At 45.9% G+C, this 26,034-nt stretch overlaps 1 protein-coding gene across 2 annotated transcripts in view; it reads left to right on the top strand.

Moving 5' to 3' along the window:
• Window positions 1-26,034, top strand: part of FSTL4 (follistatin like 4) — a 2,214,882-nt gene that overhangs the window by 2,075,012 nt on the left and 113,836 nt on the right. The window contains exon 11 of one of the 2 annotated variants that reach the window (XM_069199198.1): window positions 23,431-23,457. The exons of the other annotated variant lie outside the window; for it this stretch is intronic. Within the exon in view, the coding sequence (XP_069055299.1) occupies window positions 23,431-23,457 (27 nt within the window). The remainder of the gene's footprint in view (window positions 1-23,430; window positions 23,458-26,034) is intronic. 2 annotated transcript variants of the gene reach the window in all.

The raw sequence follows: 26,034 nt of genomic DNA, 5'->3' as shown, positions 1-26,034 counted from the left end.
GTAGGATGACAATCAGGGTGGTCTCATTTCTTGGCGGGGGTCTTGGCATCGTGCTCTGTCTTTGTCCTGGATCTCAGGTACTGTTTGCAGGGTGGTTCTCCCTCTGCAGGGGGTGGGGTGCTGGTGTGGTGGTCCTGTGGCGGGGCGTCCTGTCCACTAGCACCGGCGGAGGTGGTGGGTAGTTCATCGTCCATGCTAGTGTCAGGGGCCCCTTGTAGTGCCACAGTGTCCCTGCTGGTGTTCACAAGTTCCTTCAGCACCCCTACGATGGTGCCCAGGGTGGAGCTGATGGTTCTGAGTTCCTCCCTGAAGCCCATATACTGTTCCTCCTGCAGGCGCTGGGTCTCCTGAAACTTGGCCAGTACCGTTGCCATCGTCTCCTGGGAGTGGTGGTAGGCTCCCATGATGGAGAGGGCCTTGTGGAGAGTGGGTTCCCTTTGCCTGTCCGCCCCCTGTCACACAGCAGTCCTCCCAGTTCCCCTGTGTTCCTGGGCCTCCGTCCACTGGACCGTGTGCCAACTACCACTGCTCCCAGATCCCTGTTGTTGTTGGGGTGGTGGGTTATCCTGGGTTCCCTGTAGTGGTGGACACACTGCTGATTGACGTGTCCTGGGGACGGAGGTATGGGCCCGCTGGGTGGGTGCTGTGCTGGTGTTTCCAGAGGGTGGAAGGTCTGTAGTGGCCTGTGACTGGGTGATGGGAACCGACTGTCCCGAGATCCCCGATGGGCCGGGCTGGTCATCTAGATCCAGTTGGACAGAGGTGCTGTTCTGTTGGTATTGTGGACATGTGTGGACATACCTGTCCGGTGACGTTGGGTAGGGGTCCTGCAGGGGTATAAAAGGATGGTTAATACATCTGTGTGTGTCATGGTGTGCAATCGGTGGGTGACCGTGTACCCCAGTGCTTGCATTCCTCTGTGAGACCTTGTGTGAGGATGGTTTAGGGGGTTGTATGGGTATGTGCAGTGGGTATGCTTTAGTGATGGGTGTCCATGCTTTGTTGTTGCATGCAGGGCTTGGTGTTGGGATGGGTGGTTTGTGATGTTGGGACATATGTGAGGAGTTGGGGTGCTGGGGGTGAGGGTGGGGGTGGGGGTATGTAATAACATGCAGGTAGGGTGGGAGTTATAATAGTTAAGATTTGACTTACCAGAGTCCATTCCTCCACCTACTCCTGCGAGGCCCTCAGGATGCAGAATCTCCAAGACCTGCTCCTCCCATGTTGTTAGTTGTGGGGGAGGAAGTGGGGGTCCGCCGCCAGTCCGCTGAACCGCCAGGTGGTGTCTTGAGACCACGGAACGCACCTTCCCCCTTAGGTCGTTCCACCGCTTCCTGATGTCCTCCCGGTTTCTTGGGTGCTGTCCCACTGCGTTGACCCTGTCCACTATTCTTCGCCATAGCTCCATCTTCCTTGCAATGGAGGTGTGCTGCACCTGTGCTCCGAATACCCGGACGATTTCCTCCACCATGTCCCTGAGTTCCTCCTCCGAGAACCTGGGGTGTCTTTGCCATGCCATGGGGTGGTCGAGGTGATGTGTGGGGTGGAGTGTGTGGTGATATGTGTGCTGATATGTAGTGGTGTGTTGTGTGAGGTGCGTGGAAGTTCTGTGGGTGATGGTCTTGTGTGCTGTGGATGCTGCTGTTCTTGCTGGTTCTCTCTCTCTGGCCTTCTTTCGGAATTTTTTGTCATGGGGGTTTGTGGGTGTTGTGGGTGTGTGTTTTATATTGTATTGGGTGTGTGGGAGTGGTGTGTGTATGTGTATCAGGTGTGTTTATTTTGAATTGTCCAATGTGGTACTGTTTTGTAAATGTGTGTGTATTTTGAGCGCGGCGGTGTGTACCGCCAATGAAATACTGTGGTTGAAAGACCGCTGCGTGGATTCGTGTGTCGTGATAGTGTAGGCGTATTTCTGTTGGCGTGAAGGTGGAGGTTTTGTTTTCGCCACTTTATCACTGACCTTTGGTGTGGCGGACTTGTGTGGGTGTCTGAATTTTCATGATTCCGAAATGTGTGGAATTCCGCGGCCGCGGCGATGTGTTGGCGGTCTTCTGCTCAGCGGTAAGCGACTTTTACCACCACTGTTGTAATGACCACCTTAATCTCTACAAGAAGGACTCCTTGTGCGGCGCAATTCGACGCACAGCCTGCCAGAAACGATGCACAGCCTGCACTGAACAATGCAGCTCTACTTCCAGAGAGGAATCGACGGAGCGCCTGCCGTGCGGTAGAAAATTCGACGCAATGCCCACCAGATCTACGCAGCTCCTGTGACTTTGTCCTGCCAGCACAGGAAATCCACGCACCGTCCCCAGGGCGTCTAAAAACCACTCAACTCGAAGAGGATCCACGACCGAGCACCGGAAATCGGCTCACAGCCGTCCCTGCATGGAAACTAAATGACGCACGCCGTGTGCGGCCCGAGAAATCGACGCACACCCCCTTTGTTTCCACGCTTCTCCTTTTCTGCGTTTCTTTGAGGAGCTTTTTCACCCGAATCAGGTACTTTGTGCTTGAAAGAGACTTTGTTTTCTTTTAAAAGACTTAAGACACTGTATATCACTTTTCAGTGATATCTCTACAATTTCATATTGCATCTTTTATCGTTTTGACCTGCAAATACCCAGATAAATATTATATATTTTTCTAAACACTGTGTGGTGTATTTTTGTGGTTCTATATTGTGTTATTGTATGATTTATTGCACAAATACTTCACACATTGCCTTCTAAGTTAAGCCTGACTGCTCAGTGCCAAGCTACCAGCGGGTGGGCACAGGATAATTTGGATTGTGTGTGACTTACCCTGACTAGAGTGAGGGTCCTTGCTTGGACAGGGTTAACCTGACTGCCAACCAAATACCCCATTTCTAACAAATGGCAATTACATTTCCTCTCTTGCCCTCAGCAGTGTACCAGTGATATGGCCAAAGTAGGTTTTGTTTTATCCTATCTTGCTAAAGATGCCTTAATCTTAGCCATACTTCTCCTCAATTATAGTCCCTGGTTATCCTACTATTCTCTGGCTCTGGCTCAATTTAAAGCAATCTTTGGCAGCAACTAACTGCAGAAGGTGCATGGACTGATAGATGTGCAACATCCTTGTTTTATGAAGGGTTCTGTTAGACATTAATGGATGCTTTCACCTTCAGTGGTTAATTAACCTTCTTCACTGACGGCCCTTATCATCTTTACCTTATAAATTGAACCCTGATAAACGGAACTGTCCCTGGAATGGAAAGAGTGGGTATTACTTTCCCCACTCTATCAAGACAGAATTTCCTTCTTCTGGTGAAGAAGCAGGTGGGAGTAATGAAGGTACTGTTTTTCAAAGAAGAGGAAGAATGGCAGTGGAAGATTGGTCTTTTCCTGTATTGGCCATCAGGTAATAAAATAAACAGCCAATTCACCAATTCCACTACTGGAATATATAAAGCTCATTTTTACCTGTAAGTCAAATGCTGTTATCACAAGGATGTGTGATGATGATAGCTGAAGAGGATTCAATAACTTCTGGGTACTTTGTGACTTAAATTGTTTGTGGAAACACAATATTCTGGTAATCTTTTTAGGTTCTCAGATTTCTGGAGAATGTATCAAAATAAATACCACAAAGATTAAAGTAAATCTAAATTGACTGAGACCCTGCTTCAATAAATAAATAGAATACATAGAAAACAATCATTGGATTGTTAATTTTCATTGCCTCTTTATGCACAATGTTTCTTCCCTGGTAGCTCTCATAACCCAGGTTACCAAGAAAAATCATCTGTGATGTGTAGAACACAACCAAGCACTTCAAGTACTGAATGTAGTCTCAACATCAGCACCATTCTATTTACATTCTGATGATCTAGTGGTTTGTTACTTTATCTGGAAGGAACACTTCATGAAATTACTGTCTAGACTGACCACAAGAATATGTTATATTAGACATTAGTGAAGAGTGCCAGTGCATAACCTGCTTATTGTTTTCTCCTTTTCTCCTGTTTCCATTGTGACACTACTTTTAAATCTGGAAATCGACATGGAAAGCCAGATGCTTTACCCCAGTCAGTAGACGAGTGTAATGAAAATGTGACTACTCATAGTATCTTGGCTATTTCCACCATTTCTGAACAGATCATTTACACTTTTCTCAGCAAGATGGATAAGAGCTCTTGGTTAGTGACAGAGCCCACAAATCAATGTCTTGAAGCATCTTAGTTCGTCCATCAGAATACCCTATATGTACCAAAGGAGAGTCTTCAAAGACAAGTTCTGAGTTGTTATCATCAATCAATCTCCAGTCGTGAGGCACCTTGGGAAGTAGAAGATGAGAAACTTGGTGGCCTGTTATTTTTTAGTTATCAATTGTTCATGCATTCTCAGGCATTAAAGAACTTTATGTTGTACCACCTATGATCAAGCAAAAATTTCCCAGACGAGATTTGCAAGTCTGTTGTAAATGTATTTATGCCACTGTAGTCCCAAACCATAATTTCCATAGATTTAATTGTAGATCTTCCTGGTTCATATATGTACAATATTATATTGGTAGTGGTAGATTATTTTATCAATTTGGGACATTCCCTACCCCTCCAGAGGTTGTCCACAGCATTAGACCTGTTGAAGATATTCCTAGAAGGCATCCTTCAACTACATGGGCTCTCTGTTACAATTGTCACTGATTGTGGCTCTTAGGTTTTTGGACTAAGCTGATGTGCCATATTGGTACTGTACATTTTAGGACTACTGGTTATAAACACAGATGGATTGTGTTTTGTTTTCCTTATCTTATGACCGAGCTGACAAAACTTTTCTGGAATGCACTTCTTAGTTTAAAGAAGACATTTATTATTATTAATTCACCACGAGGTTCCTGAGAGACGAGATTAGTAGGTTGGAAGCACACTTTTAAAAGTAGTCATAGTAATGAAAGCAAAATATATCAAAGTACTTCTCAATTTAATGTACACAGCAAATACATGTGAATATATTATAGCATAACTTCAAAGCAAAGAATAAAAGTCAAAATTCATCACCGTAGGGCCTATCACTGCTCGTCATCTTTCTCATGCCTTCAAGTTGATGACTCCTGTTCAACTGCGAGAAAGAGATTTTTCACCCAAACGAGAGGTCAGGCAGCTGACGTTCGCTCCTGACTGAAGTCCTTGAAAATTCTCCCTTGCTGCTGCCCAGGGACACCGCCTAATAATGAAAAAGCCTGCTAACCGGCCCCTTAGTCAAAACATGCTGGCTACTGTACATCAGAGTGGGGACAGAACAAGAGTTGGAGAGTGCCCAAGTCTCCAAACCTTGCATGTTCCCAGGGCTGAGTAGAGAGGAAAACACAAAATATACACTCTCTTATCACGCTAGGGTTCAGTGTGAACACAATACGAAAAACACAGCTTGGTCTACCATGTGGAAAAACACAGCTCAACTGCAATGTCTCAACTGCAATGTCTAACTCCACGATAAAGCCAATAAGCAGCTAACCTAAATACCAAATGTAATATCTAATGCCACGTTAAAGTCAATAGGAAGCTAAACTGAATACAGAATGTAATGTCTAATGCCAAGTTAAAGCCAATAGGCAGGTAACCTAAATACCAAATGTAATGTCCAATGCCACATTAAAGCTAATAGGCAGCTAAACTGAATACAACATGTAATGCACTACTGGTGAACATTGAACAACTAATATGCGCAGTGGTGAAACCCACGTCAGAGGTCAAACACAATTAATGGCATAACATATGGTCTGACCATTTAACAGTCCCTGAGATGTGCTTTAATGGGACATCCATATGAATAATGCAAGCGTTTACCTTTGGTGGAGTTTGCTAACAATAATTTTGTGCACACAATTGTATTGGTGCTTCACCTTTCAATGTACTCTTGGATTCCATACCTGTGTGCTCCCCATAGATGTTCCCTGTCAAAGGTCCAACCTGTATATCACCTCCTACTGAACATACAAACCATATGACAATCAATAGGTAAATCTCTAGTGGCAATCACATCAGGCTACAACATATAACCAGATACCCATAGACAAACAAATCCTTAGAATAGGAATAAAGAAAAGGTTTTTATGTCCACCACAAGGCAAACATCTAAAGTTCACTCCTCCACTTGCAGGTTCTTTCCAGATTTCAAAATTAATATAGATAGTAGCAGTTAAATTGAAATGACCTGATAAGTGGCACTTCATTCAGTTGCACACATATCTCGTGTGAAGCATGTGAAGCCTACAGGATCTATTGAAGAACATACTCTTTCTCTCACCATAGCACTTGGGTCTCCTGGATATTAGATAGAATCCCTTTTTGGCTCTATGATAAGACATGGTGACCCATACCTTGTTGCTTGGAAGTGTTATGATATCTCAGAATGCTCCTCATGCCCACAAGGTTGATTAGAGATTTCATTGTAAACGTTCATTTCAACCAAGACCTGCAGCTACATCTCATGGGGCAATTCTTTGGGAAGGGTACTGTCAAACATTTGAGGCAGCACTTGACTGACATCACTGAGAGAGATTGCACAAGCCTTAGTGGGAGAAATCAAGGATCTTGAGGGAGGAGACAGGGCAGGCTTCAGATCTCAGATATTCCTGCATCTAACAACAGAGTTGGTTGAAAGGTGGGTTGGAATAGTTGAAAACCAGACAATGCAAGTTGAACTCAGTAAGTAGAACACTAACTGCTGTATCTGGCCACTTCTGGGTTACACCAACGACCTAAGATTCAGAGGTACTTGAAACTGAGATAAGCTGCCTGACAATTTTCTATTCTGTCTCTCATGTTAATGGGCATAGGTAGGGATCTTTTTGTTTTGCTCATTTATTCTAATATTTCCTTTTTCCTTTAAAAATACTCACTCTCCCTGTGTTCTGGGTCTCCAAGCCTGTGTCCTGGGGCTCACCAAAGTGCAATCCACCAAGGAGTTGGGAAGAAAGCTCAATGCTAAATGTTGGGATGGTTCTCCCAGCATCATTAGCAGTATAATTCCATTGTGGTAGAGTTAACAAGTAGCAAGAAGGATCTCTTTTCAAATCACATTTATAATCAGTGATAATGAAAGCTGTCCCTCCCAAGTACAGACGGATCACAGGCCCTTAGAATATCACTCCCAACTTGATATCTCATATAGAGGGAAGTCAGGAGGTTTGAACAAAACTCAGAGTTAGACAGGCGTAAGAGTTAGCTGGTCCTTTAAGTCTTTTTCACTGGCTTGAAGGTCACCCCATCTCTTCTGAGGAGTACAGTCACAGGTTCATTGGACTTCTTTGTAACATAGTTGGGGTATTTACTGCATTAACCCAGGCTGTGATTAGACAGGATTTTCACTTCAACTTAAAAATGAAACTTTTATCAGGCTTATTTATATAAATGTGGTGGTTTTCGTTATAGTGCCCGCAATCAGACTAAGAACAGAAATGCATACTCAGTTATTACTTTTAACTTATGAGTAAGTAGGCTATATAACCACACCAAATCACTGGCAGAGGTATTGGCTGACCTAGCAATTCCATGTCATTCCTATTACCAGTAGCAAGGAACAGACAAACAAAAAGAAAGAAAGACACACACTCTCTCTCTCTCTCTCTGTGTCTGTCTCTCTCTTTTTCTCTCCTCCTCTCCCTCTGCCTTGGAACGTGCCACGACCTCTTGCACACGTAGTAAATGTTCTGAATCCCACCAGCAGCACCTTGTATCCTGAAGAGGAGCAGAGTGCATCATGAGCCACTGCTCCTCAATTCATTACTCACCCATGACTCACTGATTAACACTATCTTAGATCTTCAATTTCCTGCTTCCTCCTTGACTTGCAGTAGTCACTCCTTTGATGCTTTATGCAATGCATGACATTTTTGTTAAATAAGTAACAAATTGACCAGCACATTGTTATCACTGTCTATCATTGACCTCAACACAGTGTGATTTAAATAAACTCCATTTGTTTGCTTGACCTACATAACTATGTAGCAATCAATCTTACCAAAGAGAAAGCCAGAATGTAAATATTTTTTATTTTACTGAAGGCTTAATTTTATAGTGTCCACTTAAAGGGGATCAGGGATTTCAAATAAACAAGTCACATTTTGAGATCAGTGCTCTGAACACCCTAGAAAGTGAAAATACCAGCGCAGACAACAGACACATTATAACACTTTTTAAAGAAAATTTCCATTGTTCAACAGTGGCGCGTTTTATGGCTTAATTAATTCTATATTAAAGTGCAACTTCATTGTCCACACAGACAACTGTAAAAAGATAGACCTGTACCAAGAAATACAGACATTAAGAAAAAGTGAGTCCGAAATTATGGAAAAAGTAAAAACGTCACTATTAAGAATTCAGTGGTCAAAGATGTTATATTCAAAGCCAGCAGAAAATCAAATACCAATAAAAAGAAACATGCAAACAGAAAAAATGGAAAAAAATGTTGCTTGAAAATAAAAAACAAATGCCCGTATTTAAGAAAAGTGACATAGAACTGTGCTATTTCAGTCGTGCGTCATTTTTCTTAACACAAGCTGACGCCATTCCCTAACACCATCCATGCACCATATTTAAGAAATGACGCACTGTGGTGCTAAAGAATGGCTAGTGTCTCAAAAAATACACTAGCCGGTGATGGATGGTGCTAGGGGAAATGTTGCTAGTGGGTCAAAAATAACGGTAGGCTTACTAGCTGCACAATATCAGCCTAGCGTCATTTTTTGACGCACAGGCAGCCAAAAAGTTACTCCTGTCTAAGTATAGAAAGGAGTCATTGCCACTACCCCACTGCCCATCACGGGGAACAGTGTCCCCAGGGCAAGCCCAACATACCCAGTGCCAGCCAGGGGGCCCCAATGTAAGAGGCCCCCAGTGGCACACCACACTTATGCATGTACACTCACCTGCAACTTACCTGGGATGGGCTCCTTCCTCCTGTTGGTTCCCTGTGATGTGCGTGGTGGTGATGCTGAGGGTTAGTGTGGGCAACTTTGTGCCCATTCTATGGTGTTTCCCCATGAAAATGTGCTTAACAGCACATTAACATCTGGTCTGACCGGGCATTAAATAATGATGATACCTGGGTTTAGCGCCATTATTTAGGTCTGCCTCCTAGTTGCGTGCCATTTCAGCGTCAGGACTTAAATATGGGGCTGGGGGGCTAGTGTCATTTTTAGGAAGGAAACTCTTACCTTGCATCTCACTGATGCAAGGTATGTTGGCGCTTCCTAAAGATGGCACTAACTCCAATATTTTTCCCTAGACGGGTCTAGCGTCAAAATATAAATAGGGAATTAAGTTAGCACCGCATTAGCATCAAAATAAATGATGCTAAAGCGACACTGACTTTTCTTAAATATGGGCCAAAGTATGAAAAATGTCAGAACGAAAACTAATTGTGAACAATGTTGCATTAAAAAGTGTACAATCGTAAAAATAAGAATCACCACTTGAAACGTATGGCAAAAGAAAAAATAATAAAAAATAATTAAAAGTTTCAATTTCTAAGTCCCCCGGAGAGAAGAAGGGGACCTCTTCACTTTCATAAGCTGAATTTGAATGCAAAGTAGGGATTATCTTGGCGAATAATTTTACTTTCACACTTTTCAAAGGTAAAAAATGACTAGCATATACAACTTGGAGGCAGCATCCAGTTTAAATTGAAGAAGAATGAGTATCTATGGTGCTAGAAATTGGTTAACGCCACATTACAAAAACATAGCTAACCTGAAAGTGGAAGAAGTCATCATAACGCATCGTGATGAGTAAGATTTTATGGAGTAGGACTATCTTCGACAGGATCCAAAACAAGGCCTGCAGGATTCAGGGAAGTCCTACAGGAGCCCACATCCAGAAGGTACACGCTTGTATGGGACAGAAATATAACTTATTAAAGTACCTTTCAAAGCAGGGCAAAGGCAGATTTTATTTTCTAAATTTTTTATGAAGAATTTAGGATTTAGAACAGTCTCCAATCTCTAATGACCCAGTTACATTGGTCAAAGTACAGCATGTGTGTTCCATCACAGGAGCACATGTCTCACAGGATGAGTTCACTCCTCCAGATTGGTGCCATGTTCAGCACGTTCAGTTAACTGAAAGTTAACCACACTGCTCAGCTGCTTCTGCTTGATTCACACTCACCTGTTATCACAATACCTTCCAAGAGCAAGGGGGCACTGGTAGGTTAATAAAATGTCTACAGTGGAAGAGGGCCTCAATTTACTGGTACGATTGGATACAGTCCTGTTCAGCAGCAGAAATTACATAGACAGATGAGGACAGCTTAAATTCCCTGTAATGTTACCTGTGGTGGACTATTTAATAAAATGTCTTGCTATGCATAGGACGAAAGTATCCAAAAATAATGCCACAGCATATCTTATCCTCTTTTGCAGGACAAAATGATCACATAATGTGGAATTTGTCTTTGGAATATTGTTAGACCTGACAGCCTTAGGGTAGTCACCCCTAACTTTTTGCCTGCCTCCCTCCACTTTGTGGATACTGTTTTTGCTGGTTTTTAGACTCTGCGCACTTTACCACTGCTAACCAGTGCTAAAGTGCATATGCTCTCTCTCTGTAAACATGGTAACTTTGGATCATACCTGATTGAACTATTTAATCTACTTATAAGTCCCCAGTAATGTGCACTCCAGGTGCCTAGGGCCTATAGATTAAATGCTACTAGTGGACCTGCAGCACGGATTGTGCCACCCACTTAAGTAGCCCCTTTTCCTTGTCTCAGGCCTACCATTGCTAGGCCTGTGTGGGCAGTTTCACTGCCACCTCGACTTGGCATTTAAAAGTACCTGCCAAGCATAGAGCTCCCCTTTTTCTACATATAAGTCACCCTTAATGTGTGCCCTGGGTATCCCCTAGAGCAGGGTGCTGTGTAGGTAAAAGGCAGGACATGTACCTGTGTAGTTATATGTCCTGGTAGTGTAAAAAACCCTCAATTCGTTTTTGCACTGCTGTGAGACCTGCTCCCTTCATAGGCTAACATTGGGGCTGCCCTCATACACTATTGAAGTGGCAGCTGCTGATCTGAAAGGAGCAGGGAGGTCATATTTAGTATGGCCAGAATGGTAATACAAAATCCTACTGACTGGTGAAGTCGGATTTAATATTACTATTCTAGAAATGCCACTTTTAGAAAGTGAGCATTTCTTTGCACTTAAATCCTTCTGTGCCTTACAATCCACGTCTGACTAGGTTTAGTTGACAGCTCCTTGTGCATTCACTCAGACACACCCCAAACACAGGGTACTCAGCCTCACTTGCATACATCTGCATTTTGAATGGGTCTTCCTGGGCTGGGAGGGTGGAGGGCCTACCCTCACACAAAGGACTGCCACACCCCCTACTGGGACCCTGGCAGACAGGACTGAACTGAAAGGGGACCTGGTGCACTTCTTAGCCACTCTTTGAAGTCTCCCCCACTTCAAAGGCACATTTGGGTATAAAACAGGGCCTCTGCCCTACCTCATCAGACACTTGCTGGAGAAGAAACCGGAACCAGAAACTACATCCTGCCAAGAAGAACTGCCTGGCTGCTCAAAGGACTCACCTGTCTGCTTTCTACAAAGGACTGCTGTCTTGCTGTTGCCCTGCTGCCTTGCTGAACTCTTGTCTGGCTGTGAAAGTGCTCTCCAAGGGCTTGGATAGAGCTTGCCTCCTGTTCCTTGAAGTCTCAGGACCAAAAAGACTTCTTCCTTTCACTTGGACGCTCCGTGCGCCGAAAATTTCGACGCACAGCTTGTTTCGCGGCGAGAAAAACGCCGCACACCGACGCTGATCGACGCGACGCCCTCGGGACGATCGAGACTTCGACGCACAACCTCGCAAGGACAAAGCCGCCCGACTTTCCAGGAGAAATCGACGCGACGCCTACCGTGAGTGCGAAACTTTGACGCACGGCCTCGCAAGGACAACGCCGCCCGACTTCCAAGGAGAAATCGACGCGACGCCTGCCGTGAGACCAAACTTTCGACGCACGGCCTCGCAAGGACAACGCCGCCCGACTTCCAAGGAGAAATCGACGCGACGCCTACCGTGAGATCGAAACTTCGACGCGCAGCCCCGCAGAACGACGCGCAGCCGGAAAACAAGCAGGAGAATCCACGCACAGACCCGGGACATCTGGTAATCTCCGCGATCCACAAAAAGAGACTGTCTGCGTGCCGGAAAACGACGCCCGACTTCCCCGCGTGGAAAAGAACGACGCAAGTCTTTGTGTGCTGAGGAGAAATCGACGCACACACCCTTTTTCCACGCATCCCTTTTCCTGTGGCCCTCTGAGGAGATTTTCCACCAGAAACCAGGTACTTTGTGCTTGAAAGACCCTGTATTGCATTCTAAAGACTTAAGACACTTTATATCACTTTCCTGTGATAGTTCTACAATTTTCCATTGCATCTTTATTCTTTTTGACCTACAATTATCCTGATAAATATTATATATTTTTCTAAACACTGTGTGGTGTATTTTTGTGGTGTTATATGGTGGTATTGTATGACTTATTGCACAAATACTTTACACATTGCCTTCTAAGTTAAGCCTGACTGCTCGTGCCAAGCTACCAGAGGGTGGGCACAGGATAATCTTGGATAGTGTGTGACTTACCCTGACTAGAGTGAGGGCTTTTGCTTGGACAGAGGGTAACCTGACTGCCAACCAAAAACCCCATTTCTAACATTGGTGATCAGCGGTGAGGATAGGACTTGTATTTGTGCAGTGACATACAGTAGCTAAGTATTTCACTACCTACCCACAGTTGAAGGTCAACTTGGTTTTTATCTCTTTTTGAAAATCCGTTTTTTCCTGACAATTTTCAAAAACTAAATCCTCACTCAACATGTCTCTGACTGGGTCTCAGACAGGGGACTTTGACCTAGTCCAGTTGGATACATACACGGTCAAACAACTAAGAGGATTCTGCAGGGCATTAAGGGTACCCACCCAAGGGGCCTCCAGAAAGGAGGACTTTCAAGTGGCGCTGAGGGCCTGGGCAGAAGCCCATTTAGAGGATGATGAGGAAGAGGAGCCAGAAAATGGCCCCTCAGAAGGATTTTCACTATCTATGGATGGTGTTACCACTGCAATTGTGCACCCTTCCAGACCAGGGAGCAGTGTCTCCATGCAAAGCCTGACCGCAGAGGAAAGGAGAGAGGAAAGGGAGTTCCAATTGCAAATGGTAAAACTGAAAATTGAGGCACAACAGGAGGAGAGGAGGGCAGAAAGAGAAGCCAAACAAGCTGAGGCTGAAAGAGCAGCCAAACAGATTGAAGCTGAAAGGACAGCCAAACAGATTCAAGCAGAAGCTGAAAGGGCAGCCAAACAAGCAGAAGCTGAAAGAGCAGCCAAACAAGTGGAAGCTGAAAGAGCTTTGGCTGAAAAGAAACTATTGTTAGCTCATGAACTGAGTCTCAAGGAGCTGGAGATCAAGGCAAGACAGTCTGAATCCAGCAATAATGGTGGCAGCATACAGACAGGACCTGCTGGAGAAAAGAAGGTTCGTATACCCAAAAATGTGGTGCCCAGTTTTGTGGTGGGAGATGACATAGATAAATGGTTAGCTGCTTATGAAGTTGCACTAAGGGCTCATGAGGTTCCTGAAGGGCAATGGGGGGTAGCTATGTGGGGTTATGTGCCGCCATTGGGGAGGGACACACTTCTCACATTGGATCCACCGGATCAAAACACATACCCACTCCAGAAAGCCACTTTACTTGCCAAGTTTGGGCTGACCCCTGAGGGATACCGTCAGAGGTTCAGGGACAGCACCAAACAAACCACACAAACATGGGTAGATTTCTTTGATTTCTCTAGTAAGGCACTGAATGGATGGGTGCGGGGCAACAAAGTAGCAGATTATAAAGGTTTATATGACTTGATCCTGAGAGAGCATATGCTTAATGTTACTTATACAGATTTGCGCCAGCACCTAGTGGATAGTAAGCTGACTGATCCCAGGAAGCTTGCTGAGGAGGCGGACCTCTGGGTTAGCACCAGAGTGTCCAAAAAGGTACCTGGGGGGGACTCCCACAAAGGTGGTCAGGGTTCCCAACAGAAGAAAGAGGGGGGAGATAAACTTACAGATAAGGAACTCTCTAAAGGCCCCCAAAAGAATTCCCAGGGAGGGGGTGGCAACCCTTCCTTTTCCAAATTTGGGAAAAAGCCAGGGACATTTGACAGGTCAGGAAAGTCTAGCCCCAAATGCATGGAGTGTTACCAATATGGTCACTACAAAGGCGATCCACAGTGCCCCAAGAGGGCACCGTCCACTACCGGACAGGCACCTGGGTTGACTAGTGTAGCACTCGGGGGGGAGATGGACCCAATTAGCTTTGGGGAGCAGGTAGAGATTTCCCTAGTGTCCCTGGGAGAAGGAGAAATGGTGCCCAAGGCCCACATGCCCAAAAATACTTCCAAGTACCGGCAGTGGGTCACCATTGATGGGCAGAGGGTGGAGGTTCTGCGTGACACAGGAGCCAGTATGACTACTATCAAGAGTCAGCTGGTGTCAGCAGAGCAGATAGTACCTAATGCATTCCACCAGGTCAGAGTCGCTGACAATCGCGAGAGTCACCTACCGGTGGCTCTGGTTCCCTTTGAGTGGGGGGGGTCTCTGGTACTCTGAAAGTAGCTGTGAGTCCTGCCATGCCTGTAGATTGTCTGTTAGGCAATGACCTTGAGCACACTGCCTGGAAAGAAGTAGAGCTCAGGTCTCACCTGGAGATGTTAGGGTTACCTGAGTGGGTCTGCATGACCACACGGTCCATGGCTGACCGAGAGGGCAGTCAAGGGCATCTGGAGCCTGGAACGATGGCCCAGAGAGCTGCCAGGAGGAGGGACCAGGGGTGCGGGAAACCGGCCCCCGCTGTTCCCACAGTGGCTGACGGGGCTCCTGAGGAGGAGGCTTCCGAGCCAACTGGGGAAGACATCGCCGCCCTAGGTGACTTACCTGAGCTTGCTGGCTGGCAAGTTGAGGGTGGACCCACCAGGGAGGAATTCTGCAAGGCGCAGAAAGAATGTCCCACTCTAGAAGGTTTGAGGAAACAAGCCTCAAACCAGGCAGCCGGCGACGCCTCTGGCGATCACCACCTATATTGGGAGAATGATCTCCTCTACAGTGAGCCTAAGGTTCCGGGCTTTGGGGCAGCACGTATGCTGGTGGTCCCCCAATGTTACCGAACCTTCCTACTGGGTCTGGCTCACGACATTCCCCTGGCAGGACATTTGGGGCAGGGCAAGACCTTTAACAGGCTTGTCACCCACTTTTATTGGCCCAAAATGAGGACACACTCAGACAAATTCTGCAGATCCTGTCCTACCTGCCAGGCCAGTGGTAAAGCAGGAAAAAGGGTTAAAACCCCCCTGATTCCACTTCCTGTCGTTGGCACCCCCTTTGAAAGGGTGGGCATCGACATTGTTGGTCCCTTGGACCCCAAAACTGCCTTAGGCAACAGGTTCATCCTGGTTTTGGTGGACCATGCCACCCGTTACCCAGAGGCAATCCCTCTAAGGACAGTAACTGCACCGGTGGTGGCCAGAACCCTGATGGGGATATTTACCCGTGTGGGATTCCCCAAGGAAATAGTGTCTGATAGAGGCACTAACTTCATGTCTGCATACATGAAGTCTCTGTGGGATGCGTGTGGGGTAACTTACAAGTTCACCACACCCTATCACCCCCAGACGAACGGTCTTGTGGAGAGATTCAACAAGACCCTGAAAGGCATGATTGGTGGCCTTCCTGAGGCCATGAGGCGTAAGTGGGACGTCCTCTTACCATGCCTTCTCTTTGCTTACAGAGAGGTCCCCCAGAGAGGGGTAGGGTTCAGTCCCTTTGAACTTCTCTATGGGTACCCTGTCAGGGGACCCTTAAGCATTGTCCAGGAGGGATTGGAGAAAGCTCCAAAGACACCCCCTCAGGATGTGGTCAGCTATATGTTGGCCCTCCGCAACCAGATGACCCGCTTCTGGAAAGAAGCCCAAGATAACCTTGAGGCCAGTCAAGAGGTGATGAAACAATGGTATGACCAGAAGGCCACCCTGGTAGAGTTTCAACCTGGAGACAAAGTGTGGGTAATGGAGCCAGTAGAGCCCAGAGCTCTCCAGGACCGCTGGTCTGGCCCATTTGAAATAAAGGAGCGGAAAGGGGAGGCCACTTACCTAGTGGACCTCAAAACCCCTAGGAATCCCCTAAGGGTGCTCCATGTGAACCGACTAAAAGCTCATTGTGAGAGGTCGGAGATCAACATGCTTCTGGTCACAGATGAAGGAACGGAAGAGGAGAGTGAACCTCTCCCCGACCTCCTCTCTGCCCAAGAAGGTGATGGGTCAGTAAGCGGGGTCATTCTGTCTGACTCCCTGACTCTAAATCAGAAAGGAGACTGTTATGAGCTGTTGGAGCAGTTCTCCCCCCTGTTCTCCCTTACTCCTGGGCTGACCCACCTCTGTGTTCATGATATTGACACCGGTGACAGTCTCCCTGTGAAAAACAAAATTTACAGGTTGTCGGATAAGGTGAAGGCCAGCATCAAGGAGGAGGTCTCCAAGATGTTGACTCTAGGGGTCATTGAGAAATCCAGTAGTCCCTGGGCCAGCCCAGTGGTATTGGTCCCTAAGGCTACTACCCCAGGTGCGAAGCCAGAACTCCGGTTCTGTGTGGACTACCGGGGTCTCAACTCAGTCACACGGACTGATGCTCACCCCATCCCCCGAGCTGATGAGCTCGTGGACAGGCTAGGCGCTGCCAAGTTCCTGAGTACGTTTGATCTTACTTCAGGGTACTGGCAGATCGGCCTAACTGAGGGGGCCAAGGAAAGATCCGCATTTTCAACCCCGGATGGCCATTACCAGTTCCGGGTGATGCCGTTTGGGTTGAAAAATGCCCCCGCTACCTTCCAACGGTTGGTTAACGGGGTCCTAGCTGGCAAGGATGCCTTCTGTGCAGCCTACCTGGATGACATAGCTGTCTACAGTTCCAGCTGGGAGGAACACCTGCTTCACCTCAAGGAGGTGCTTCAGGCCCTGCAACAGGCAGGCCTGACCATCAAGGCCAGTAAGTGCCAGATTGGGCAGGGTTCCGTGGTGTACTTAGGACACCTAGTGGGTGGTGGCAAGGTGCAGCCACTCCAGGCCAAGATTGAAACTATCAAGGCCTGGCAACCACCCCGAACACAGACGGAGGTGAGAGCCTTTCTAGGCCTCACAGGATACTACCGCCGATTTGTCAAGGGCTATGGTACCATTGCAACACCCTTGACAGAACTCACTTCCAAGAAGCAACCTAGGTTGGTGAATTGGACAGAGGCTTGTCAGAAAGCCTTTGACGCCCTGAAGGAAGCCATGTGCACGGCCCCCGTGCTCAAGGCCCCTGACTACTCCCAGGAATTTATCGTGCAGACAGACGCTTCAGAGCATGGCATAGGGGCCGTTCTAGCACAGCTAAATGAGGAGGGCAGAGATCAACCGGTAGTCTTTATTAGCAGAAGACTATTACCACGGGAACAGAGGTGGAGTGCTATTGAAAGAGAAGCTTTTGCTGTGGTCTGGGCACTGAAGAAGCTGAGACCCTACCTGTTTGGGACTCACTTCCTAGTTCAGACAGACCACAGGCCCCTCAGATGGCTCATGCAGATGAGGGGTGAGAATCCAAAACTCTTGAGGTGGTCCATTTCCCTACAGGGGATGGACTTTACGGTGGAACATCGCCCAGGGGTTGACCACGCCAATGCTGATGGTCTCTCCAGGTACTTCCGCCTTAGCGATGAGAGCTCCCAAGAGGTCGGGTAGCTCTCCCCACTTTCAGCTGGGGGGGACACATGTTAGACCTGACAGCCTTAGGGTAGTCACCCCTAACTTTTTGCCTGCCTCCCTCCACTTTGTGGATACTGTTTTTGCTGGTTTTTAGACTCTGCGCACTTTACCACTGCTAACCAGTGCTAAAGTGCATATGCTCTCTCTCTGTAAACATGGTAACTTTGGATCATACCTGATTGAACTATTTAATCTACTTATAAGTCCCCAGTAATGTGCACTCCAGGTGCCTAGGGCCTATAGATTAAATGCTACTAGTGGACCTGCAGCACGGATTGTGCCACCCACTTAAGTAGCCCCTTTTCCTTGTCTCAGGCCTACCATTGCTAGGCCTGTGTGGGCAGTTTCACTGCCACCTCGACTTGGCATTTAAAAGTACCTGCCAAGCATAGAGCTCCCCTTTTTCTACATATAAGTCACCCTTAATGTGTGCCCTGGGTATCCCCTAGAGCAGGGTGCTGTGTAGGTAAAAGGCAGGACATGTACCTGTGTAGTTATATGTCCTGGTAGTGTAAAAAACCCTCAATTCGTTTTTGCACTGCTGTGAGACCTGCTCCCTTCATAGGCTAACATTGGGGCTGCCCTCATACACTATTGAAGTGGCAGCTGCTGATCTGAAAGGAGCAGGGAGGTCATATTTAGTATGGCCAGAATGGTAATACAAAATCCTACTGACTGGTGAAGTCGGATTTAATATTACTATTCTAGAAATGCCACTTTTAGAAAGTGAGCATTTCTTTGCACTTAAATCCTTCTGTGCCTTACAATCCACGTCTGACTAGGTTTAGTTGACAGCTCCTTGTGCATTCACTCAGACACACCCCAAACACAGGGTACTCCGCCTCACTTGCATACATCTGCATTTTGAATGGGTCTTCCTGGGCTGGGAGGGTGGAGGGCCTACCCTCACACAAAGGACTGCCACACCCCCTACTGGGACCCTGGCAGACAGGACTGAACTGAAAGGGGACCTGGTGCACTTCTTAGCCACTCTTTGAAGTCTCCCCCACTTCAAAGGCACATTTGGGTATAAAACAGGGCCTCTGCCCTACCTCATCAGACACTTGCTGGAGAAGAAACCGGAACCAGAAACTACATCCTGCCAAGAAGAACTGCCTGGCTGCTCAAAGGACTCACCTGTCTGCTTTCTACAAAGGACTGCTGTCTTGCTGTTGCCCTGCTGCCTTGCTGAACTCTTGTCTGGCTGTGAAAGTGCTCTCCAAGGGCTTGGATAGAGCTTGCCTCCTGTTCCTTGAAGTCTCAGGACCAAAAAGACTTCTTCCTTTCACTTGGACGCTCCGTGCGCCGAAAATTTCGACGCACAGCTTGTTTCGCGGCGAGAAAAACGCCGCACACCGACGATGATCGACGCAACGCCCTCGGGACGATCGAGACTTCGACGCACAACCTCGCAAGGACAAAGCCGCCCGACTTTCCAGGAGAAATCGACGCGACGCCTACCGTGAGTGCGAAACTTTGACGCACGGCCTCGCAAGGACAACGCCGCCCGACTTCCAAGGAGAAATCGACGCGACGCCTGCCGTGAGACCAAACTTTCGACGCACGGCCTCGCAAGGACAACGCCGCCCGACTTCCAAGGAGAAATCGACGCGACGCCTACCGTGAGATCGAAACTTCGACGCGCAGCCCCGCAGAACGACGCGCAGCCGGAAAACAAGCAGGAGAATCCACGCACAGACCCGGGACATCTGGTAATCCCCGCGATCCACAAAAAGAGACTGTCTGCGCGCCGGAAAACGACGCCCGACTTCCCCGCGTGGAAAAGAACGACGCAAGTCTTTGTGTGCTGAGGAGAAATCGACGCACACACCCTTTTTCCACGCATCCCTTTTCCTGTGGCCCTCTGAGGAGATTTTCCACCAGAAACCAGGTACTTTGTGCTTGAAAGACCCTGTATTGCATTCTAAAGACTTAAGACACTTTATATCACTTTCCTGTGATAGTTCTACAATTTTCCATTGCATCTTTATTCTTTTTGACCTACAATTATCCTGATAAATATTATATATTTTTCTAAACACTGTGTGGTGTATTTTTGTGGTGTTATATGGTGGTATTGTATGACTTATTGCACAAATACTTTACACATTGCCTTCTAAGTTAAGCCTGACTGCTCGTGCCAAGCTACCAGAGGGTGGGCACAGGATAATCTTGGATAGTGTGTGACTTACCCTGACTAGAGTGAGGGCTTTTGCTTGGACAGAGGGTAACCTGACTGCCAACCAAAAACCCCATTTCTAACAAATATTTAAACTCTTCAGGGACTCCTTAAAAATATGAAGACTTAAATAATTAATTACTTAAGAAAATTCTACCTTCAAAATAAAATAAAAACAGCTATAACCACAGATTTCCAACCATTGTTGTGTATGTGATTTATGTGGACATACTACCCCCCCCCCTTTGGATTTCTGCATCCTAAATGTTCATGTGGACGTCCCTGTTGTTGGCACTGAATTGAAGGGGCTGTGTACGACGTCCTGAGATTGAAAGCTAATACCTCATAACCGTTCAACCTACCTTTTATCCAGATAATTCTCTGTTTTGGAAGCTGCTAAATCATCTCCCAACAGGGACATATATTTAGGTTTTTGGATTTTTTTTCTCAGAACAGTAGAGTTAATTATGCTCAGGGATTACTTTTAGTATGGGGCAAGTGGTGAAAGCATTAAAGTGTAAAGGTCCTATTAATGCAAGAGAATAAGCACATCTCAGCATATCTTTACATGCTCCTGTGGACTTGGTACACGGAGCTGCTCCACTATTTATCGTGCTTGATGTCCACTGTCTGCTGTCATGGAGACTAGGGGCCTCATTACGACTCCGGCGGTCCATTCATAGGACTGACGAAGCCACAACAGGCAAAAGACCGCCAGTAATGGAGGTCTTTTGCCCGCCATATTAGGAGTTTTCTGCTGGGCCAGCAGGCGAAAACAGCATTTCCGCCCACTGACCAAGCGCAAAACTCATCACAACATTGATGCCGGCTCGTAATCGAGTAGGTGGCAATGTTGTGGTGTGTCAGTTGCGACAGCACCTGTTGCTCATTTCACTGCTCATAAGTCGGGCAGTGAAATGTGCGACAGTGCTTTCCGTGGGGGGCCCTGCACTGCCCATGCCACTACAAATCATCTAAAACGTGCCTACTCCATTTTTCAGTCTCGAAATCCTACCCCACATTCTGCAAAACCACCCACAGCCTTGGGTTACAAAGGAATGAGCAATTCAGGCACAAATTCCCTTCAAGGAGTTCTCTTATTGCTGCCATGATCCACTAAGGAACACTGACCATCCAAGAGGAAAGTGGATCTAAATCAAACTAATAATGCCTGGCAAACAGAAAAACCCTGCATGCTGGATTCTTGGGGATCCTGGAAATGTGCATGGCGGTGGCTGGTATAACCTTATAGCAAGCACCAATATCATGGAAGACAGCTTTGTGCAAGTTAAGTGAGCTGCAGCCTAGCAAGCACATAAGAACCAGCACAGTCAAATATGGGGAGGAGATAAAGATAAAGACAATGATAGAACAGAGGGTTATTGATCACTCCTTTTCTTCCAAAGGAAGCACATGACCAAATAAGCATGCAGGACAAGAATCCCAATGTTATCCAACCAGATCTAGACAGTTTGTACCTAGCTCGCAAGCCTGCTCAGATGGGTACTCGGTCCACATGTCCCACGGCCATTATTTACTCAAGGTCCTCAGCTTCCCCACTGTTTAATAGCGATAAGCCGGGGTCAGTTATCTCCATAGGTGCATTGAGTTTCTCTGTGATTATATTAAGGCTTCCGAGTTCGCAGGTTTGCAGACCACGGAAATGTCTGAATTGATGTTACTAACACAGTTCACTTGGGCACGACCCCTGGGAATTTCTATGAGGTTGATTACAGGGTCCTTACAGTCCTTCTACTGGGTGAGCAAGAGAATACTGTTCTAAAGGAAGCAGGCTCTGTGTGTTTCACAAACTCTATACTTGAGGGCAGTCTCTCTCTGGAAGACAGGGTCAAAATGCGATACAGGCACATCAGCAGACTGGAGACTCTGCTATGAGTTAATTATGAGCATGGGTAGCAGGCATTTATTCCAGTAGAGACTCCATGAGAGTTCAAGACAGCTCACCTAGTTCTTCTCCAGGGAAGAGGTGACTCCTTTTCTCAAAACTTGTACAATGGAGATAAGGTCCAACAGGGAGATATAGTCCCTCATTACAACCCTGGCGGTCGTTGACCGCCAGGGCTGTTTTGTCGGAAGCACCGCCAACAGGCTGGGACGGCGGTTTCCCGCCACTTTTGTCCCGGCGGTTTAAATCCCCTAGGGCAGCGCTGCTTGCAGGGGATTACGAGTCCCCCTCCCGCCAGCCTTTTCATGGCAGTTTGAACCGCCATGAAAAGGCTGGCGGAAAGGGGAGTAGCAGGGCCCCCTGCCACGGCCCCATGCAGCTTTTCACTGTCTACATAGCAGACAGTGAAAAGCGTGACGGGTGCAACTGCACCCATCGCACAGCCGCAACACCGCCGGCTCCATTTGGAGCCGGCTCCCATGTTGAGGCCGAGATCCCCGCTTGACTGGCGGGCGGAAACCTGATTTCCGCGCACCGGCCCAGCGGGGATCTCCAAATAGACCCCACGGAGTGCAGCTGCATTGGCGGCCGCCCGGCAGTTTCAACTTGGCGGGCGGCAATAGGCCATAGTGTTTTACTGCAAGGTAAGCATAACCAATTCCTACCTGAATGTCATGTGTTTCCTCTTACCATTTACTTCAAGGAGATGTACAACAAAGTCTGTGAGGCTTGAAGCTGTGTCGTGAAAGTCTCAACAGTAATTTTCTGGACTATTTCTTTAACAGAGCACTAAGCATCACTCTGAGACCACTTTCCCAGCTTAAATCTTTGACAACATTCCTACCTCTCTTGATAAGTATAGGTCTGTCAAGGAGTCCAACAAGAACCCAAGTGCACTAAGAAAGAAGAGTAATGCTGTGACTTACTCTGGATCTCTATGCCACAACAGAAGCCCAGGATCTCAGTCACTGTCTCTCGAGCCTATGCACATACATTCTAAATTAATGACATCTGGATTGACCATTTACTCCTCTCAAACAGATCAGATGAATATCTTATTGCCTGTTCTTTGAGTGGCTCACTCTAGAGTGTTAAGCGTGAGTATTTCAGACTGCTTTCTAGTTTTCGAAATAAAGCGGATGATTATTAATATTTAGAAATGAGAGAGGGTGGGGTGGTCAGAACTTAAAATATGAACAATATCAAGACAGATTCAGAGTCGTTTTGCAGCAGTGGACAGTACATGTAGTGGTCAACCACTTCTGGTTATTCAAAAAAGGTTCTCACTCCCTTCAAACCCAGACCCATCTATTCATTGTGAAAATACTACAGCTCCAAATCTGAAATATAGCTAAATAAAAGTAATTTTGCACGTGTTTTCATGTGGGGAAACATTTCAAAGTTTATCAAATGTACTTGTTGGCAAGATATACAATGAAATTATGTTATAATGAATAATCAAATGTACTGAAAATGAATTTCTTCTTTTGATTGTTTTCTGCCTTTTCCAATTTTCTTATGCTGCAGTTGCAAACATACTGTGGCGAGAGGAAGGTACTGAAGTAAATATGTTTCTGTTTTATTGATAATGTGCTTGTCTGCTTTAACATTTCCGTAATGGACCATTCCTCAGTACTGGTCTCTTTCAGGTTGCAGTTGTAATAGAAAAGTTATGAAATGCATGGCACTCGACATTCATTTGTAGTTAGTTTGCAATATATATTACTTTGATTTTAACTGACATTGTTAATCAAAAGTAATGACTCATGAGATGATCAGAATGTAAGAGGAGGCACTGATACCTCCCTGAGGTCTTTTTTTTCCAAATAATAGTAAACCTATATTAGATACAAGCAGTAGCAAAGCATCCCAGTAGGCATAAACATGTATAGGGAAGGTAAAGAACAGATGATGAACATCTGACATTTAGGGAACAGGTATTTGGTGTTCTTTTGCTTTCTGCACACAGTGTGTAGCTCTGTATAATTCACGGACTGTGCAAAGTTCCTAAGAAAATCAGTTTTGTGTTTGCTAAAAAGGAAGTCCATGATTCATTCTGTGACAGGTAAAAGCTGCATTTTAGCACCTGGAATACCTAAAAATTGACCTGCCTTTTGATATTTTGAAAGAAAGTTGCAAGTTGTTTTTCCTACAAAATGGGATCGCCGCCCCAAGTGTGGACCTAAAGATACTACTCGTAAATGCCCTTTGTGAATTCGCAAATTCGTAAATTTAGACATTTGGTCTAAGTTTAGACCAAATGTATAAGTTTGCCTTTGAATCCAGCCCTTAGTTTAGCCGTACGCAGAACTAAAGTTTACCAGTAATGAAGGTCCTTCCTTAGAGTTTAGGGGAAGGGATACTCCATCAAAAAGTGACCCATATGAGGTCCGCCGTGTTACAAGAGCGACTGGCTGTAATGCACGTTGAATGTAGCACACAGGACATCAACCATGTTTGTGACAGAATGTCCCATCTACCAAAGTCTAAATAAGGTCCTTAATCGCTCCGTGACTGATTCTCCTTTTGGTCAGTACTTGGCAACAGGAATACAGAGACCATGTAGTAAAAAGTGTGGGGAGCAGAAGCACCAGATGGCACCAAGTTTTTATTCACATATGAAATGTAGACTAGAGATGCTTGGGACTCATGCTGAATGAAATTGTCTTGGATCACTGGTGCTATTTCCCTAAAATCATATCATGATGTTTGGTAACTGAGCAAGCTCAACAAATGATTCAAATGCTGACGGCTGAAACCCGTGAGCCACATTTTAATGAACTATTAGGTCCCATTACGAGTCACATGCAAATCCTAATTTGGACACCAATTCTGGTTGTGCCTAAATCGGTGTTCCCTCTTTCCCTCTAGCTACTTTGTATCTGGAATTGTGCCAGGAAATGAACTGGTGCAATGTGAAAGGGATGAATTGTTTGAAAAGAGGAAAAACATAAGAAAATAAATCAAGCAAACTCCGATTGTACATGTTATGGCCCATTCTGAGAAGAAAAATGTGAAAACGTGCAGTAAATGGAAAACACCAACCAGAGCTGTTTACGTGCACAATTACCACTTAGGATCACTGGTCACTTGTGATTAGGGCATTAGGGCTTTAAGGGGAGTCAGTGTTAGATCTTAAGGTGTATGTTTACTAATAGTTCACGTAACGCAGCACAGCATGGCAAGTAACTGAGCTGAGTTCCATGGACGGGTGAGAGCTGAACAATGCCATACCTAATAAGATATGGCGCTGTTCAGCTCCTTCCATGTGCTGGCACACCTGTGGATGCAGGCATGTTTGCACTATGGTGCAAGGGTACCTGGACTATGGGCATACATTCCTGCACAAAAACAATCCCTAGAGAAAAGTCAACTTTCAAGAAAGAAGAAGTAACAAGGAGAAAAGTTATGTTTTTCTTGTTATGCCACAGTCAGGTTGCCTTACCTCTTTGTGACAAATCCAAGTTTACAAGCCTTTGTAGCCGATGCAAGATAATGTAAGGCAGTGCTTTGTGCTGCCATGTGTTACTTTGTATTTACTAAACCAATCAAAGCTATGCAAACCTGACACAAAATCTTAGTGCATCTGGGCCCTAATTCTTAGGAAGTCCTAATTTATGTCCCCACCCCTACCCCCACCTTTAAATATGCTAAATAATATTTTGCATGCAATGATTTGTCAAGGTTGGAAAAGCTTGCAACTTTAAAAATCTGCAAAGTTTGACATCTTTATAACACTTTATTGTGTGTCTCAATCAGACAAAAATGTCAATATTTTATTTTAGGGTAAAAGATTTTCTCACCTATACATTTTTTGAGATAAAACATTTCCCATAAATTGGGCTTCCAAGGTGTTGCTTAACACAAACATCAAATTTTGTGTTAAAGAGTTTGCTGAGGGAAGTCTTTGAAATTTCACACAGCCCTTGCCCTGTAGTTAAGCTTTGAACGTCAACACATAAAATCTATTCTAGTTCGTCTTCAGGAAGTGGTGCAAGAAATTGCTTGCATCCTCAATTTTCCTTTGACAGAGTCGGAACATATAACACTGGCACTGTTTTGCTTTGTTAAACCATAGGTTACTTCCTGTTGAATACAGGTCCTCTGGGGAGTTACAACTATATATTTTTT

Source organism: Pleurodeles waltl, chromosome 7 (assembly GCF_031143425.1).
Source record: "Pleurodeles waltl isolate 20211129_DDA chromosome 7, aPleWal1.hap1.20221129, whole genome shotgun sequence".
In the NCBI taxonomy this organism is placed as follows: domain Eukaryota; kingdom Metazoa; phylum Chordata; class Amphibia; order Caudata; family Salamandridae; genus Pleurodeles; species Pleurodeles waltl.
Note: the sequence above shows the minus strand (reverse complement) of the source record. Positions and strands in the feature narration are given on the sequence as shown.